The following is a 19,017-nucleotide window of genomic DNA, read 5'->3' as shown; positions in this document are numbered from 1 at the left end:
TTGTTAATTCTTTTTATGGTCTTGTGTAGTATATTATGTTCTTAGAAAATCGAATAGCTTCTACTATAAAGTTATGATTTTTGCGTTAGTTGTTATGTCGAGACTAGAGAATATTAGTTTCCGATAACGATTAATAGGTAATTAATCGTAGATACCCACGAGTTTCCAAGAATATAGTTATAATATGAAATGCGCAAACTGTTTTAATATATCGATGATATCAGTTATTGACGCAGTTAGATTTTTCTTGATTTAAGCCTTGTAAGAAAAATTGTCACGGGGTTTTTAGTAGGACCACAGAATATACTAACGAAAAATAAGCCCAAGTTCCTTGTAATAAATCGGTTCCATTTTCGTAACGCCATCTCTCGACAAAGCTGACATTTACAGGTTAGCCAAAGGGGTGCGGGGCCGGGGGGAATTGTAAAATACACTTTTTTATTTTAATTATTTTTATTCGCTATTTGCAATTTTATTTTTAAAACATATTATCTGAAACAATCACATAATATGCCTTAAAAATAAAATTACAAACGGAAACAAAAGGAATTAATTGTTAAACAAACATTAACAAATCATAACATATCAGATCATAGAACTAAAAAAAAGTACTATTACATAAAAACAGGCGATACAATACTTCAAAATTAATTTTAACATAATATTAAAACCGAAAAATCAAACTGCAAACACAACCACACTTATCACAACAGAAATTAACACACACTTCCGCGGCAAATGTCCAAGAAAGACTGATCATTCTGATTGGTCCTGGTCCGGTCGTAGCTCACATCGTATTGTCGGTAAGCAAAATCCCTGTCCAAAAATCTTGACGATCAGCGCCATCACCCGTCATAATTGGGAAACTTTTGCTGGAACCATTTTGAATATTTCACTTATATGGCCCTGAGTAGGACACTGTTTCCTCAACGGACCCATCAGTAGATTGAAGCTAAGTAACAACGGCGTATGCAGATTCTGTGGGGAAATTAGGGAAACACGAGAACACCTCATCACTGAATGCGCCTGTGAAGCCGTCTCAGATACTGGCTTTTGTCAAAGTCCTGAGAAGGGAAGGAAGGAAGAAAGGAAGACACACAATAGCTCTGTAAGGTCGCAGTGATTGCCCCCCTTCCAAACATTCAACATTCTACGAGGCTAAGACGGGAGAACCTTTTGAGAACTGTCATTAATTTTCTAGACACTCTTCCGTTTTAACTGACATACAAAACTGGCAGGTAAAACTTTACGTCTAGATGAGGCTTTATATAGTTAGGTAATAAAATATAATAAAATTTTAAACATTCTGCTGTTTTTTACTCAATAATTTATACAATATGTACTTGGTTGTTTTAAATTTGTGTAATATTTTTTTAGGAATAGACATTCCAATTTTTAGTTCAAATTTTTAATGCTCTACCACAAAAATACTTGTAAATGAGATATGTTTTTTCTATTTATAATTAAAAATCAGTTTGGTTAAACTAACTTTTAATTAGTTTCCACCGAACCGGTAAAAACTATTATATAACATAAAAAAACTATGTTCAACAAATAACTAAACTTTCTCCTTAAATTAATTTTTAACATCTGGGAAATGGCCGCGTACGATTATGCCGGGCATATTTTTGTAGCTCGCGCATATTTATATTGTCAGGAAATATATTATAGGCTTTCTACATGCATGGAAATAAAAATATTTTCTTAATATGTTTTACTTATAGTAAAAAAATATTTTCCTCAATTAGTGCGCTCTCGTTTGGCCGGAAAACACATCCAGAGCGTGAACTTTATATGAAAACTAGTAATAAATAATATCATAAAGATAATGAGGGTAGGAATGTGCCAAGATATCGACAAGTCGACTTTTTAATGTGCACAAACTATAAAATAACGTTCACTTTGATTAAATGGTATATAATAATGATATAAAGCTTGGTACATTGTCCGCCGGTGCTGCCACCATCGTAGAATATCGCAAACAACTAATATATCCAAATACATGGATTTAAATAGCGAGTATACGAAAAATTTATTATATAATTAATAAAAGTGTCGTTAAAAAGTGTTAAGTATAATTTGTGAAAGTTCTATTAATAAAAATAAAAAAGTAAATATTTTGAAATCTTCAGCAGATGTAATTTGAATTATAATTTATTATACCGGTTAAAAAAACTTTTTAGATAATTTCAACTACGGTAACGAGCATAGTTTTAATCACAGGTTTTGCTAGTGGGGTCATAATTGAGGCTATTTCTGCTTTAACGAAATTTTTTAAAGGTACATAATTATAATTTTAGAAGATGTTCATTAAACATTTAATCACTAGTCGATTACAAAAGTCTACCATTAATATTGCAAATTATATTTTATCCTCCCATAGTATATGCCTATTTAATTTTTTTTAATATGTAACGAGCAGTTTGTTTACTCACTTGTTTCGTTGAACTGCTTGAATCCATTTTTGCTTTTGATCAAATCTGTGTGAGAAACTATGAAGCTAAAGGGAAATTAAAACACAACTTTCGTTGCACGTCATCAATGACACCATGCGTCTGTCTTATGGAGTTTGCTGGTGGTCGTATTATGATGTGCAACGAAAGTTATTTTAATTTCCCCATTGTAACGTTTTTAGTTCTTCTTCTTCTTCTTGTTTCACGATGACCACGCGCCTTTCGACGGCCAGTCAGAGTCTAAACGTTTTTAGTTCGTTACATGTCTTTTTTATATATAATATATGATGTCTGGGCCTATCATCACCGGATTCCCTCTCGTTCAGGCCGGATAGTTTATTTGACGCGTAATTTTTACGTTCTCTAGTCGGCAACCCTGCTATCGTTCCACTGTTCTGTGGAGGCGCTGTCAACATCGCTTCTGTCAACTCTCTCCGTGCTTAACTTCACTTGGCTTTGACCGTCCGACTGTCACCGTCAAAAAATCCTTGCTTCGAGAAACTGCAATTATAAAAATCTTGCTGTATAATTTGAATCAGCTGCTATTTCGAAGTTACAGGTAAAAATGAGATATTATCTTTTTTGATTCATTATTATTACTGCGTATTTTTAGGGTAGAGTTTTGGATGTCCCAACCTAACTTGTATTTGTATTTTGCTGGCACGTTGGCGTCCCTTTTCTTTTGTCCTCCAGAATGTTACATGGAAGAAAGGACATGTTCTTTATTATTTAGTGAGCCCTCGGAAGTAATTCGAGGTAGGTTCATTTTGTTTATTAGACCTTGTTTGATTTTAAACAAGAGTTTCGTATTTTTAGGGTCCAAGGTACGGACTATTTCCAAGGTTATAATCCTAAGTTATGGCCCAAGGTACGGGTAGTGTTCCCTTGTACCATTATCCTATGTACGGATGTCCTGTGAACGAGTGTCCCCAGTAGGAATGATTTCTCTTGCATATAAAGTGCCCCAGCGTGGATGTAGCTTGAGCCCCATGCTGCTTCGTTCCCATCCATAAGCTAGTTAGTAGTTACGGCTGTTCCAATTCATGGTGTCCTCATTCTGGCTCCTTTTGTTGTATTGGATGGCCGAGTACAGAGATGCGAGCCCACCTCACGCTGTTACTGTTTGAAGCAAGATTACATAAAGAACAGCTAAGTTTAGATTTAAGTTTTAGCTTACATTTAACATTTAACACATTTTCAGCCTTGAACAATAACGTACATCTCTCTCTTATGTAATATCGTACAGACTATGTTTAGTGGTTAGATTGTTAAGAACATTCATGTCGATTTAATATTTAAAATATAATTTAGATCTCTGGTTTCATTCCATTACGTCTTGTAATGGTATTACTTTTATAGATATTATTATTGCACTATTTTAACAAATAAATAACCAAACATGGATTCTAGAATTAATTAAAGTAATACTACATTTCATACATTCTCTTAAACTTTACATGTCTTGTATTTTATGATAGTTGTTTTCATAGATATTTAGTACAACTCTTAACACCACTTTCTTTGACATATAACCAGTATATATTTACTAGAACTTTACAATGTCATATTTATAATATGCGCCCAAGTCAAATTGACGTATCTAAATTCTTTGCATCTAATCTTTGACAAGTAGTAAATAAAAACAAAAATGCAAGAAGAAATATATAATTAGTTAATTTAAGTGAATTTCATAAATGATCGGTTTACTACACGTATGTATATTATATAGTCACTTACTAGCGAAAAGTTGTTCCATTATTTCACACATTTTTGCCTAGATCTACCGCACGCTACACAACCAACTATTTTAGAGTCTTTTTCGATAAATCGCGATAGTGTCACTGTTAATTTAAGTTCTGCCACAATTTCCATCTAGATTTACTACCTTTATACAACTATCAGTAGTAGAATAAATAATAAATAACATAAAATAAGCTCCGTAAAGACTGACAAATCCACAAAATTTCAAATCAAATTCAAATGTGTCAAATGAATCGTCAAACAGAACTGTCAAGGATCCCCACCCTAGAATCCTTTTCCGCCCACCATGCATGAATACATGGATAGCATTATGCTCCTTCCTTCTTATTCAAAGGTATGAATCATATAAAAGCTGCCCTCAGATTGGAAACGGTATGGTCTGAGATTTTAAAGGTATCTATCAAATGCATATCGATCATTTTGTGGACATCTCTATTTATCAAATTAAAAAGGTAAAATGGTCGGTTCGCTCTTTCTCTTTTAGGCTTTCCTTTCACCGATCCTCGCCGAATACGGTCGTACTTTTTCCTCATCTCTTTCAGGTGGGCGAATTGCCAAACCGAAAAACGAAAGCAAGGTCGCCCAGCCAGGCCGGCTTCGATCGTGTTATACCATTCTATTGTCATTTCTAATATTTACATAACCTCGTTTAACCACAGTCGATTTATCTTTGACGTTACGTTCTAAAAAGGGTGTTTCACTTTCTCCAGACTTAGATACATTCAAGCTCGTATTGCTATATGGATTAAACATTGGTTTTGTATTTGTGATAACATCTAAACAAGGTCTTGCAGACACCGATGGTATCAGTAAACCATTGTAGATTGTAAATTGTATGGAAGGAAGGAAGTTACCGCGACCTTATAGGTCTATTGTGTCCGTCTTTCTTGAGTTATGGCTCATCCTCATCATACCGTCCCAGGGACGGTTTTAGGAGGTTAGTTCTTCATTCCCGATATGTATTAGGTTTCTGGGAGTGCAGATTGATCCTCTGCTTCGGTGGCATGAGCATGTTAATGCATGGGGTTGCGTCTAGGCTTAGGGGATTGTTTGCTCTGCGTCGCCTTTCACGAAGTGTTTCCGGGCCTGTACTGAGGACTGCATACTTTGCTTTGTTCCACTCGATCTTGTCCTATGCTATTCTCGCCTGGGGACATAAAGTAACTAAAATAAAAGAGTGTTTGAAAGGTTGTCTAACTTGGCCATAATGTTGCATAGTTCAGTTAGGGCTCCAAAGCGTCGCCACCTGCTACCTGTCACGTGTCATGACAAGATTGACAAGTGACATGACAGCAAATTATTTGTATTTTGCAGTTGTTTACAATTATTATGTTTTGAATTTTGGAATTTTGTTATTATTTTCTGTAGCATACACTTTGTTTGTTTGTTTTGTGTTTGTGCGTACAGAAATTATGGAGGAAGTTTTGTTTCACGAGGAACCAGAGACCTTATATTTCTCTATGATTTGAACTTTGTTTTGTGCTATGTGTCATCATGTAATATTTTGTTCAGCCGATGATGTGATTTGAACACGATCCAGGAAAGGGTATCATGCAAAGCAAGTTTGATATGTAAAGACATTGCCCATCTCTGAACTCAATGAACGTAAAGCAAACTGACTATATATTCGCGCCTTGATTTCACAGTGTTGAACATTTGCTACCACAACTGAACTTCAATAGCTTTGTTTATAAATCCAACTTACAGGTGAATTAATTTTTGATGATGTCTTATTTAAATCTTAATCTGTTATAATAGCATAGATTGCAAACCCTGCGATCTTATATGCTTTGTTAGTGGCGTTGTTAAATACGTTTTATAATACTATAGGTTAATCGAGGGGTAAACCGCTGGTGTATTTTGGTGTACAAGATGTTGGCATTTTTGGCATTTTCGTGGTATTATTGGTATTAGTACTAAATTATTTGGCATTAGTGTACAGAAATTCATCAGCGGTTTACCCCTCGAGGTTAATTCAGCATATGTTTTATATTATCAAATTTAATTTAGCATTTAACTGTAAGCATTTGAAAAGTGTACAATAGTTTATACTTTTCAAATATTCCGTTTTTAAAAATAAATTTTCATTATGTTTTTTGCAGTTTGATTTCGTAATATTTTTAAAAATACATAAAATTTTAAATTCACATTTAAACTGCCCGCTTTTTTTGTGGTAGGTAATGCAGATACCTATTTTACCGATTACGTGTGTCATATTTCTATTAGTTCAGTTAGGGCTCAAGGGTGCGCTACAATCGATCCTCGTTAAACGTGTTGCCTACTTTTTACTATGGAAATGACAACTCTTTTATTTTATATTTCTCTATGCCTGGGGACATATAGCCCAACTAAAGAGGATCTTCGGCTTGCAAAGGGCGGCTGTGCGAGTCTTGGCTGGGCTTGGCTATCGGGCCGACTGTGGAGAGGCATTCAGGGCTGTGGGTGTGTTGACTGTCCCGTCAGTATATATTATGGGAAATCTCCTTTATGTAAAAAAGAACCGAGACCTTTATAGGGTCCATGGAGTAGTCCATCACCATGAGACAAGGGGTAGGGATAGGCTTGTGCCAATCTACCACCGATTGACTAGGTGCCAAGATGGACCTGGGTACCTGGCAGTTAAATTCTATAATAAATTACTCAAGGAAATTACGGACATGCCCCTCTTGCGGTTTAAGACTGAGGTTAAGGGCCTGCTGATGCGGTATTCCTGTTATTCCTTTCCGGAATTTTTAAATATTAGATTTTAGTGTTTTTATGTTGATTGTTGATGCCATTTTTTTAGTGTTTTAATGTCTATATAAAATTATTTTTAACTTAGTACTTGTAACTTAATTATGTTTTTAAGCTTGATTTTTCTCTTTTTTTATTATATTTTTACTGACCTGTGTAAATACTATTGTATGGCAACACCAATAAATAAATTTGAATTTGAATTCGAATTTTGAACATTTAATATAACATTGTTTAGTCCAAAAATAAAATACGAAATAATAAAACCACATAGTAAAATTTCTAAACATCAAATATGTTAATTTAGTAAATATCTCATCCTGCTGATTATAGCGGAAGATGGGAGGCCCTAAACTAAATTAAGTCTGAAGGGAGTGCTTGGTCTACATTATTGCAGGCATCCTGAGCAAGTAATTTACTGTATAAGGACCAAAATGAGGACAAGGCTATGTTACACCCCCAAGTTGTGCTGGATTATCTTACATAGCAAAGTTGGCTTTAATAAATAAGGAATAAAATCATAAATATTAACGTAAGTTTTTGAAACTATACTATATATTTTTAAAAACCAGTTATAAACATGTATAAAAAATTAATAAATGTTTTGTTTTGTATTAACACTACCACTATGAAACAAAAAAAAACTGCTAATATACAGGGTTGTTCACCACATACGACACGGAGTATTGTAGCTAAACGATTAGATTTTTACAAATTGTAAGTTTTGGGTTTGTTGAAGGACTATTAGAGCTACAATTTAAAAATATTTTCACAAGATACAGAGTGTCCCAAATAAATAAAAAATATCAAAGTTGTATTTTTTTAAATGGAACAGCTTGTATATTATTACATTTTCAGTTTCTACCATTAAAATAAAGGTAAATTTGATAAAGGTTTATTATGCTTAAACCTTACAGTTTTTGAAATATTTTCAATTTTGTGAAATTGCAGTAAAAATTTTAAGGCTTTATTTCTCCAAGGGTATCAAAGTTTTTAATACTAAATATTTACTGAAGTTTATTTATTGATCAGTTATTGTGGTGCAATAATAAAAATAATACTACCTTATACAGAGTGTCTAAAAATGTATTTTAAATAATTATTAGCTTTAAACGGCAATAACTTGTTTAATTTAAATAGAATACCCTGTATATTTTATGAGAATCAGATGCACAATTTAATTGTCTATCAAATTGTATTATACCATTTTTTACCTATCTCTTTAAGTTTCCGTACAAAATGCATTTTCTTGAAATTTAGAACTTATTTATCAATATACCCATGGAATACTGACATTTTAGATTATTTTTAAAGATGTACTAAATTTTTAAAGAGTACAGATACTAATATTGTCGATTTAATTCGTTTATTTCATTAAAAAAAATTGTTTAAATATTTGTTAAAAAGGACCAATTAATATGATTCCAGTATTCAAACTGCACACTGACTGTTTGCGTTGATTAATAATTGTCCCAAATACTAAAAAACTGAGTTTTGTATGTGTATTAGACAGTGTGGTAAAAAGTAACACCTTAAAAATGATATTTCATTTTTTAATAAATGCTTATTTATAACAACAGAGACGTTTATTTTCATAACTTATTATTACATTGATTTCTGATTGAAATCCATATTTATTTCGAATAATTTATTAACGAACACTATAAAATATGTAATTAATTAGTATTTGGCCGGAAATAATGGTGTTATATTTAATTTATGGTATACTCTTTTATAACGATATAAATAGTTTTCTTTTTGCATACAAATGGGCTAGTAATATTATCGTTTTGCTAAAAACGATAATATTACTAGCCTGTACATTTTGTACATTTGTTGCTTTAAAAACAATCTAAAATGTCAATATTCCATGGGTATATTGATAAATGAGGTCTAAATTATAAGAAATTGCATTTTCTACGAGAACTTGAAGGGATAGGTAAAAAATGGTATAACACAATTTGATAGACAATTAAATTGTGCATCTGATTCTCTTAAAATATACAGGGTGTTGCATTTAAATTAAAGAAGTTATTGGCGTTTAAAGCTAGAAATTATTTAAAATAATTTTTTAGACACTCTGTATGAGGTGGTATTATTTTTATTATTGCAACACAATAACTGATCAATAAATAAACTTCAGTAAATATTTAGTATCAAAAACTTTGATACCCTTTGTGAAATGAAGCCTTAAAATTTTTACTGCAATTTCACAAAATTGAAAATATTTCAAAAACGGTAAGGTTTAAGTGCAATAAACCTTAATCAAATTTACCATTATTTTAATCGTAGAAACTAAAAATGTAATAATATACAGGGTGTTCCATTTAAAAAAATACAACTTTGATATTTTTTATTTATTTGGGACACTCTGTATCTTGTAAAAATATTTTTAAATTGTAGCTCTAATAGTCCTTCAACGAACCCAAAACTTACACTTTGTAAAACTGTTCACTGTGTATTACACATTTACCGATGACATTATTATTGATACATTTGCTATCTAATCGGTTAACACCGAGCAGCAGACAAGTTGTTGCCTCACAAATTGTTTAACTATTTCTTCATATGTCAGATGTTCAGTCAATGAATGCGTTTTAACCAGTTGACCTTTCTATCACCGTCTGAAAAGAAAAAAATCGTCAAATTTTGCAAGCCAATCATGCAGCGAAAATTAAATTTGCTAGACTCATAATCATAATAGCAAACTCTTAGTTATTATCCGAATTTATAATTAACATAGATTAATGTGCCTTGAATACACATGCTTAATTGATTAACATTCAATATTTTTACATTAGTATGCCAAATAAATTTAATGTTTATGATATTTTAATTTTCATGAAAATTTATAGATTTTTATCTATTGATATACAGGATGGTGCATCGTCGTTGGAAACAATTGCAAACTTTGAACTATCAAGATATTAACTATAGTGATGAGCAAATGCAAGACCAACTATTTGTCTTGGTCTTGACAAGACCTATCGTATTGGAGACAATTTTACAGTAGTTAGTTCCTTATCTCCGACATCAATCGTACCAAAGTTTATGGCCCGAATGGCAAATAAAGGTAAGTCTCATTATTTTAAGATTATTAAGACCTTAACCTTTATTAACCTGTAGCTACGAAACAAAGCAGAATCGGACCTATGTTGATTTGAAAAATAAATCTTATTTTTACATGAGGAATCTCCCCACGATGATGGGAGATGGCACATGTTTTTTGAAACACCATGTATAAGTAGAATATCAGCTTTTAACGATCGACTTATTGACTACTTCTACTCTCTTTACAACAAATGTGGATGGGTTTGCTTCATAGAATTAAATTAATTGGAACTATATTTATCTTCTAACAACTAAATTTTTAATTTATATTAAGTATTATCAACGCATAGTTTTCCATTTACCATTATCGCAGGATTTGAGGAAATTCCTTAAAGTGACAATGCCATCCGGGCCCCTCTGGTTGGGTCCGACCCTGAGGGACACCCTCTATTTATTACATCAATGACAAATCTATTTGTCCCAACCGAGAAAATATACAAATAGACCGACCGGTAAAACAAAAATCGTCACCACGCTCTTGGCAAAGCACCGCTTGCTCCACGCTGCGACCTCTTCTCTGTCTATCTCCCTCCATCCCATCTAACCCTCGCTCGTTCCCTCTCCCTCCCGCGCCGATTAGGTCGACCCAGCGGCGGCTAACCGGCCGCTTATGTAGGTCACAGCGGCTCTCCGCCAATCGCCTCGCGCCGTTCCGGTCACGTGGCTTTGTTGTTATCATCATCAGCTGTGTCCGGGCCGCTATGCGCCGCGTTCCGCTGGAATTCGAATCGCAGCAGGCGCTGCCCGCACCGCGCCACGTCCCTGGCCCACGAACGTAAACAAGGACGGAAGGATGGTCGATGCGCGGCGTTGCCAAGCGGGGCGGATCAGATTAGTTTCTCGGAATTTTGTCCAAACAATGAAATCGTCGTCGGTATACAAGATAAACCAGCTAAGGCGAATCTTTTGAGCTCTCAGCGTGTCAAAATTTAATCGATATATAATTTTTGTGGCGTGTCACACATCACAGAAGTAAAAACTAAATAAAAGATAGAGATCTTGTTTCTGTCAATAATACCGTATATTTTGGTCCATATGTCTTCAAATGGACGGCTACTGCTTTTTACATTTCCTTTATCTATGAATTTTCGTTTTTTATTTTTTTTTGATTCTCCATCATAGGGCTGCAAAAAGAAATTAATAGGTTTCCTACCTATTAACTTTCTGCAATATTGTTGCACTACACTGATAAAAAAGATAGACTTGAACTAAAGTCGTCATCGTTCTTGAAAAAAAAAATTAGTGGCAAGAGAATTTATTTTAGCGTAAAAGAAAATATGTTGCCTGAAGAAAAACTCTCTTAACTCAAGAAAACTTGTTCTCTTGATAAATTCGAAAATTTCTCTTGAATCTATTTTCATTCAATCAAGTGCAAGTTACTTTGTTTTAAGATAATAACAAAAATACGCTAGGAAGTACTGCATTCAAGAAACATGGCCATTTTTCCAATAGCTAAATACTCTTTTGATGAAAAATAATAACGACACGCAAAGACGATGACGAAGGACGGTATATACAATCAGTCGGCAGTCCGATCAGTCGCACGTCGCATTTCATAGGCACATCATAGTACGCACGGGTTTTGTTGCTTGGAAGTTTCCACTTGGAATTTTGCATAATTTGCTTTTTAAACGCATATCGTATAACAAATTAGTGATCGTTATTAACATGCATTTGTCATTTTTTATAAACAAATTTTAGGATATATGGATTCTTTAAAGGTGTTTCTGAAAAAATGGAAATTAGGGCATTTATTTGCTATATTTGAAGGTAAGAGACATTTACCTAATGCACCTGTTTAGATAATGCATGCGTGACTATAGATAGAATAACAATATAGGCATCGATTTTTTTCTGCAAATAATTGCAAAAATTTTATCGTATTAAAAAATTCAAAATGTGACCAAAGCATAATATAGTATAATTTTAATAATTTGTTTGCTTTACTTTGATTAATCGTGATGTAACATTTTTTTGTAATTTGTAGAGTGATGAACCACCCCAAAAAATACCAAGAAGTGAAGAAGCAGAAATAACTACTATCGAGAAAAATAATATCACTTTACTTACTACAGACCAGGAAAACCTAAATTTGTCAGAAAATAATATACCTCGTAATATGCCTGTATAATGTATAGACTTCTCTGAGATCAAAATAAATTTTAGTTGAGTCAATGGTATTCGCTATTGGTTTAAGAAAAGTGTCTCCTTAATCAAGAAATGTCACTTTTCAATCAAGAATTTTTGCATGAATCAAAGAGACTATTGTTCTTGTAGCAAGAACTTTTTTGCGTATTAATTTTGGGTCAAGAGTCAAGAGTGAAATACTTTGGACAGATAGATTCTTCTATTCTCTAAAGTAATTTTTTAAAGCTTATGAAAAGATAGCTAATGCTTTGGGCAAAGAAACGTCGTTCTTGGCCCTATTGAAAAGCGCGAATCTTTTGGGTCAAAGTCATATTCATTTCGACTGAGAGATCCTTTTTTTCAGTGTAGTTATTGGTATCATAAGATTGGCTTTTATATCGTGGTTTTCTTATAACTTATAAAAGGTAAAAACTGAGCCCCGAAGAGTACTTTACCGGTAGTTCCTCCAGTTCTAGCCTTGCTTTCTCAAATTTCTAGTACTATTACTAATTATATACTCAACTTTCTAGTGTCGCTTGCGATCCAGAACCTTGCTGTGACATATTACGTGCTCCGTTGTATCAGAATCTTTATCGCAGAGTCTGTAGCAAAAACTTCATTGATACAGGTTGAGGACAAAGTAACATACTAATTGTCTTTCTTCTTGTATAATTACCTAATTAAAACAAGCATTATTTAACCCAAACTAACATACTACAATCCTGTAAAAATTGCGAAAATGCATTTATGACAAACTTAAGTAAACACTTTTATCGTGAAATTTTGATTAGAATATCAGGTGGACACGTCAGAACTTCTACGTCATAGTAAAGCAGTAAAATTTGAAATTATCGCAAAAATGGATTGTGCCAAAGTACAAATATGGTTCGCTAATGATAAATAAGTTTTAATTTTTGTTGTTGACTTTAGTGTGTCGTAGTTCTTTCTCAGTATTGATGAGGTTAACTAAAATTAGTAACCTTTTTCAATAGTTCAGAAAGTATTGATCTTTTTTATTTATATTTATATTATTTTATACCATATTATTTGTTATTATTTTGTTGCATATTGTCTTCATTAATTGTTTATTGTTTTCATTTTTGGTCTTGCCGATATATGTAGCATCACACCCACACAAAATTTTGTAAATACAATGTAATATGCAATACATTGGTGTGAAGTATAATCATGTAATTCTTTATATTAAAACACTACTTAACGTTCTTGAAGCCTTAAAAACTGTTAATTTCGTATATCCGTCAATTTTTTTATTTTGTTACTGTTTCTCCATAATTTTCGAAGATATTTGGCTATCAATTTCTTCTTAAGTAATCTTAATAGATGTAATATAGTAAATCTTAATATATGCTCCAATAAACTGTGAGATAGCGATTTTGTAAATACCGAGTAATTTCGAATAACATATTTTTCTTTGTTTCATATTATACAGGTTTGTGATGTCCTCTTTTACCGATAGTGCTTAGAATTATAATAAAGGAATTGTCTGTCCAGTGAGGATATATTTTTTTAGATTCAAGACTCTTTTGATGTCACAATTTTCTTGTCTTGTCTGTTGTCGGTAGCCAAAATATATAATAGAGATCAGCATTGGTTTAGGAGGAGATTCAAGAAGATGGTTTGTAAGTACAACAATACAGGCACACTTATTTAGACAAGTATTGGGATAAAGAGTACGTGAGAAGTCCCTCAGCGAATTGTCTGTCCAGTGAGGATATATTTTTTTAGACTCAAGACTCTTTTGATGTCACAATTTTCTTGTCTTTTCTGTTGTCGGTAGCCAAAATGTATAATAGAGATCAGCATTGGTTTAGGAGGAGATTCAAGAAGATGGTTTGTAAGTACAACAATACAGGCACACTTATTTAGACAAGTATTGGGATAAAGAGTACGTGAGAAGTCCCTCAGCGACCTAAAGATATGGATATTACAGTAAGTTTGAAATTTGTAATCCCCCCAAGTAAGTGTCCCCCTTTCCTGAGTTATAATTTATCATACAGTAACAGGGCTTTGACAAATGCCACTATCTGAGACGGTCTTACACTTCACCTCTGATATCAGTTGTCCCAAAGTTCATGTTAGTGCCATGAAATTTGGTTGTCGTCTCGGCGCAGTCAGAGATGAGGTGTTCTGGTGCCTCTCCATTTTCCCCACAGAATCTGTGTTTCTATAATCTCTATTTCATCTGAATTTCTATAATTAGAGTTAATTTTTGACAGTTTTATGTGAATTTTTAGTTAATGAGGTCTAGATATAGGATGCCTAAACTCACTATTATGGTCAACAAACATCTCTATCGAAAGAAAACACCTTTTATACAATGCAATATTTAAAAGTGTTGTATTGTATAGATGGAAACCTGGCAAATAAATAAAATTTAGAGCGTAAATTACTGGCTCTTGAAATGGAATTTTGCATTTGGCGAAGATCTGCCGGAAAGTCGAGAATAGAACGAATAACGAACGAGAGAATTAGAGAGATTATGGGCGTAAAGAAAACTATCCTCGATGAAATCGCCAACTAATATGGTATGGACATGTAAAGAGAATGGCTGACGAACGTCTACCAAAACAAATCCTAAAATGGACACCAGCGGAAAGAAGAAAGAAAGAAAGACAGAAAGTTACCTGGATTGAGGGCATTAACCGAGCCATGTACGAAAGAAATTTACTTCCAGGAGATTGGGAAGATCGAAGGCAATGGAGACTGGGAACCGGAAGGCGTAGAACGCTATAATATATAGTCTAGAGAAAACAAAAAACAAACAAAACCAAAAGCATGTTAAGGCTTGCTGAAATGAAGAACCTAAGACCCATAATGGAGAAAATCTCGCCAAAATTTTCATCGATTGTCATTCTCCATAGACATTGAGGCCGTTCTTTTTGATAATGCGCTATTTGAAATGTAGCTCTATGATGTTACAGGTTCTTACAGCGGCAAAATACCCATAGAATTTTTTGGAGTCTATGATGTTTGGAGTTAGGTTTTATGTGATAATGACCTGGATCCTAGAATATACACCGACACAATTGAAGAAGATATATTTTTTTTGAAAATTCATCATTTAAAACAAATAAATATCCTTCTACGTAGAATGTACAATATAATTAGATTATTACAAGTTATCGTTCGCCTCGAAACGCATTAGTGTGCGAACACAGTGCAAGCAGGTTTGCCGCTTACTGGTAGTCAGCGCCAATCTGGGCACCTATTCTTGACATCGTTCGCAACTTTGCGTATACGCATCACGTGTATTGTTATAAACAGGGTATCCCAGAAATAAGTGCAAGTATTTTAAAGGGTGGTAGATCTCGATAAAAGAAACATATTTTCTCTTTATCGTTTTTCAAATAAGTCCAAAATAATGGAGTTATTTTACTTTGAAAATTTCCAAAAAAGAAATTTTGAGAATCTTCTTCTTCATGTGACTTCTCCTCATCGGAGGTTGGCGACCATCAATTGGAATTCCTCCCTGTCTTGAGCCAAACGGATAATTGCACTGGCCTCTCCTATATTAAACCACTGGCGCAAATTCCGCAACCAGGAAAACCGTTTACGCCCGATGCCTCGTCGTCCTTCAATCTTTCCCTCAACGATCAGCTGTAGGAAACTATATTTGTTATTTCGAAAAATATGACCAAAATATGCTGCTTTCCGTCGTTTTATTGTAGACAATAGTTCTTAGTCCTTACACATTCTTTCCAATACTTCGAGATTTGTTTGAGAACCACTGGATCTTTTCTGGATTTTCTTTCTTGTAAATTTAATCTACTACCTATGTTGCCATATTATCAAGAAACTATTTTTTTTAAATAAAAACTAAAAAAAATTGCAAAAAAATTTCAAAAATATTTTCAAAAAATTCCGAATTTTCAAAAAAAAATTATTTAGAAAAAAACCTCATAGGCGTGTTTCTGGGGTTGAACTATACTACCAGTTAAGTTAAAATACTTGCACTTATTTCTGGGACACCCTGTATATGGTTACATAGTAGCGCCGCGCCGCGCCGCCTCGCGCTTATAACCTTGAAAAATTAAAGCGTGTTATCAAATCGGCTAGTTCACAGTGAAAGCAGGCAGGCACCGTCAACCAGCGTTCATCGGCGTTCTCGCTTTTACCGGAACGAAAATTTATTTATTTCTGCTTTTGCACGCGCCGACGGCGCACAGGGGGTATTAAGAACTAAAAGTTGGCCAAAATTATGTTTTATGATTTTTTTGCTTTTTTGCTAGTAATATTAATTATTAATTAGAGGAGAGGTTGCTAATATGGAACCCCATTTTGTTTTTCCTACACAATATTTTTTCCTCTACTCTGAAACCCTTTCCACCGATCAAATAGGGCCATTCTGTGCAAAACCAAGCAATTGGATGAGGATGCTAGAACAAGAAAGTAATTTGTATATTATAGACGATATTTGAGCGAGGATGGGTGTTAATAGGGTAAAGACTATTTCCTTTAAGAATCTATTTAAATCAATGTTTTTTTTGGCAGTGGCAAATATTGGCAAGATTTTTGTGCATATTCCAATGCTGGAGACTTTAAGCATTGAACGGATACTAATTTCCATGCGGAATATTGCCGAATAGTCTTACACCTTATAAAAATGCCACTGATTTTTTAAATATAAAACATTATAAAAAAATAGAATAGAAGGAAACGTTTCAAAATAAAAATATGGCATAAAACAGAACAGAGCCAACAAACAAAGCTGGCTCTGTATCCATCATGACAGTTATTATGAACAATTTGCAAAAAAAGCACTACAAACAATTCCACTATTTTTATAATCTTAGAAATATTCAGAATACACTCAAGATAATTCATACTTTTAACTGAAATATATTATTTATTTGATAGTCAACTTACGACTTAAAAAAGCTAATAACTAATAAACGTGCTTACATTTAGTATTTACAGATTTGTGTTCAGTTAAGATAAAAAATGAAAATAAAAAAATATCACTTTTGGCCAGGTTTATAGACCAAATACACCTATGTGCGTTTGGATATGGTTTGATTAGGTTAGGTTAGTTAATCAGGTAAATTTCCTCTTAATTATCTACTTCGGAATCCTTCTCGCCTCTCCGAAATAGCCATATACAATACACGTGATGCATATACGCAAAGTTACGCATCTGTGTATTGTTATATGGCTTTTTAGGAGATGCGAGATGCGAGCGATATTTGAAGATGCGAGTGGTCAAGAATAGGTCCCCAGAGACGGCGCTGGTTGCCGGAAAGCAGAAACCTGCCTCCACTATGTTCGTACCCTTACGCTTGCCACGAATATGACGCAGTACTCGTCCAATTCGATCTGAGAGCGGCTTTACACGACTTTCCCCGCGTAGCCGCCGGCAACGCAGCAATCAGCTGTTGTTCGTTTACAATTTACAAGCGCAGCGTGTACCGGCCGGCCGCTCTCCGCTTTTAGTCGTCATTCAGCCGTTCGCCTGGCTTCTCGTCACCAAAACGGTTCCCCAACGACAAGTATGTGCATATCCTACGATAACAAAACCACAGATTCGCTTCTTGATGTGTCCGTAGAGTGTTTCAGCCCCCAGCAGCAATCCGTGCAAAGGTTACTCGTCCGGAGATTGTACTTTACCGATAACGCATAGTGTCATCCGCTTCATCTTCAAAACTTTCTGTTGTTTCGGAGTTTATTCCTTCAGTGCCGGTCACCTCAACTCTTCCTTCAGCTATGTCGACCGGAAAGAGAATCGCCAAGCGCTCGATCATCGGTACGCGCGTTTGTGCTCCGGGTGAGGACGGCAAGTACTATTCCGGAGTGATCCAAGCGGTCAAGACTCCGGCAAACGTGGAATCGAACAGCAATTGCCTGAATCTGACGCCGAACACCCGGTATACGGTTCGGTTCGATTCGAGGCAAGGGAATTTGGGTCGTACCACTGCGGAGTTTTTCGAAAATGACCTTATAGGACCTGGATTTCAATCGGTGCTAGGTACTGAGTTGGTGTGCCACCAAAAGTGTTTCGTCACCTTCAACGGAAGGGAGATTTGCGGAGAAGTGATGAAGCATCACGTGGAAACCGACGAAGTGATTATAAGAATTCACCCCAATGGCAAGGAGGTACGTAAACAAAGCAAACTAACATTCACGCCAAGAGAAAACGTCAGGTTGAAGTTATAACACAATTATTGAGCATACAAAATTGGAACTAAATACTCTAGAAACCAAATCCTCTGTTGACCTGGGGTCCACATGAACCACTTTGGGAATCATTGCTGTAATTATTAAATTAATTTTTAATCCCATACTCTATAGTATGGGATTTATTTACTTTAAATGTACTTAGACCATCATGTTTTTCTATTAATCCTAATCTCTTGATTTTTTGAAGTAGATGATTTTAAAAGTGAGGTGTAGGTAAAAATCCAAAATTAAAGATAAAGAGACAGACAGGTTACAAATAAAGTGCAAAACTGTGTATAATGATCTGTGTGAACTAGTTACATAGCTGCCACATTATTGACCAATAAATAGTTACATTTAACAAAATATAATGGTTTTATTTGAACACTTTAAATACTTTAATTGGTAATTATTTTAATAAATGGTGATAACAAAAAGTACTTATTCCTTTCCAAGAGATTAATTTATCTAAAAAAATCAAATTTCCTTGATATCGGGTACTCGTTTCACGTTTTTTGATAGATTGCAACATCGCAATTCCTTCCTCACGCGTGTTTATCTAGTTAAAAGCACAATAACATCGAGCGATGTTCGACTTAATTTGTTTACAAGCGTGTAAACTGCGTTTTCTCGCCTCTGCTGAATGGCGTAGTACATT

The 19,017-nt window shown here is 34.2% G+C and overlaps 1 protein-coding gene across 1 annotated transcript; it reads left to right on the top strand.

Annotated features, from left to right (window-relative positions):
• Positions 1-17,576: 17,576 nt before the first annotated feature.
• Positions 17,577-18,720, top strand: LOC115883573. The gene has a single exon (XM_030901933.1). It carries the CDS (start codon positions 17,907-17,909, stop codon positions 18,354-18,356), a length of 450 nt encoding a protein of 149 aa, XP_030757793.1. The 5' UTR covers positions 17,577-17,906; the 3' UTR covers positions 18,357-18,720.
• The last annotated feature ends 297 nt before the right edge of the window (positions 18,721-19,017 follow it).

The sequence above is a fragment of the Sitophilus oryzae genome, unplaced genomic scaffold (genome assembly GCF_002938485.1).
Source record: "Sitophilus oryzae breed Bouriz unplaced genomic scaffold, Soryzae_2.0 scaffold_1947_pilon_pilon, whole genome shotgun sequence".
NCBI classification, from domain to species: Eukaryota; Metazoa; Arthropoda; class Insecta; order Coleoptera; family Curculionidae; genus Sitophilus; species Sitophilus oryzae.
This window is presented reverse-complemented; position numbering and strand designations above follow the sequence as displayed.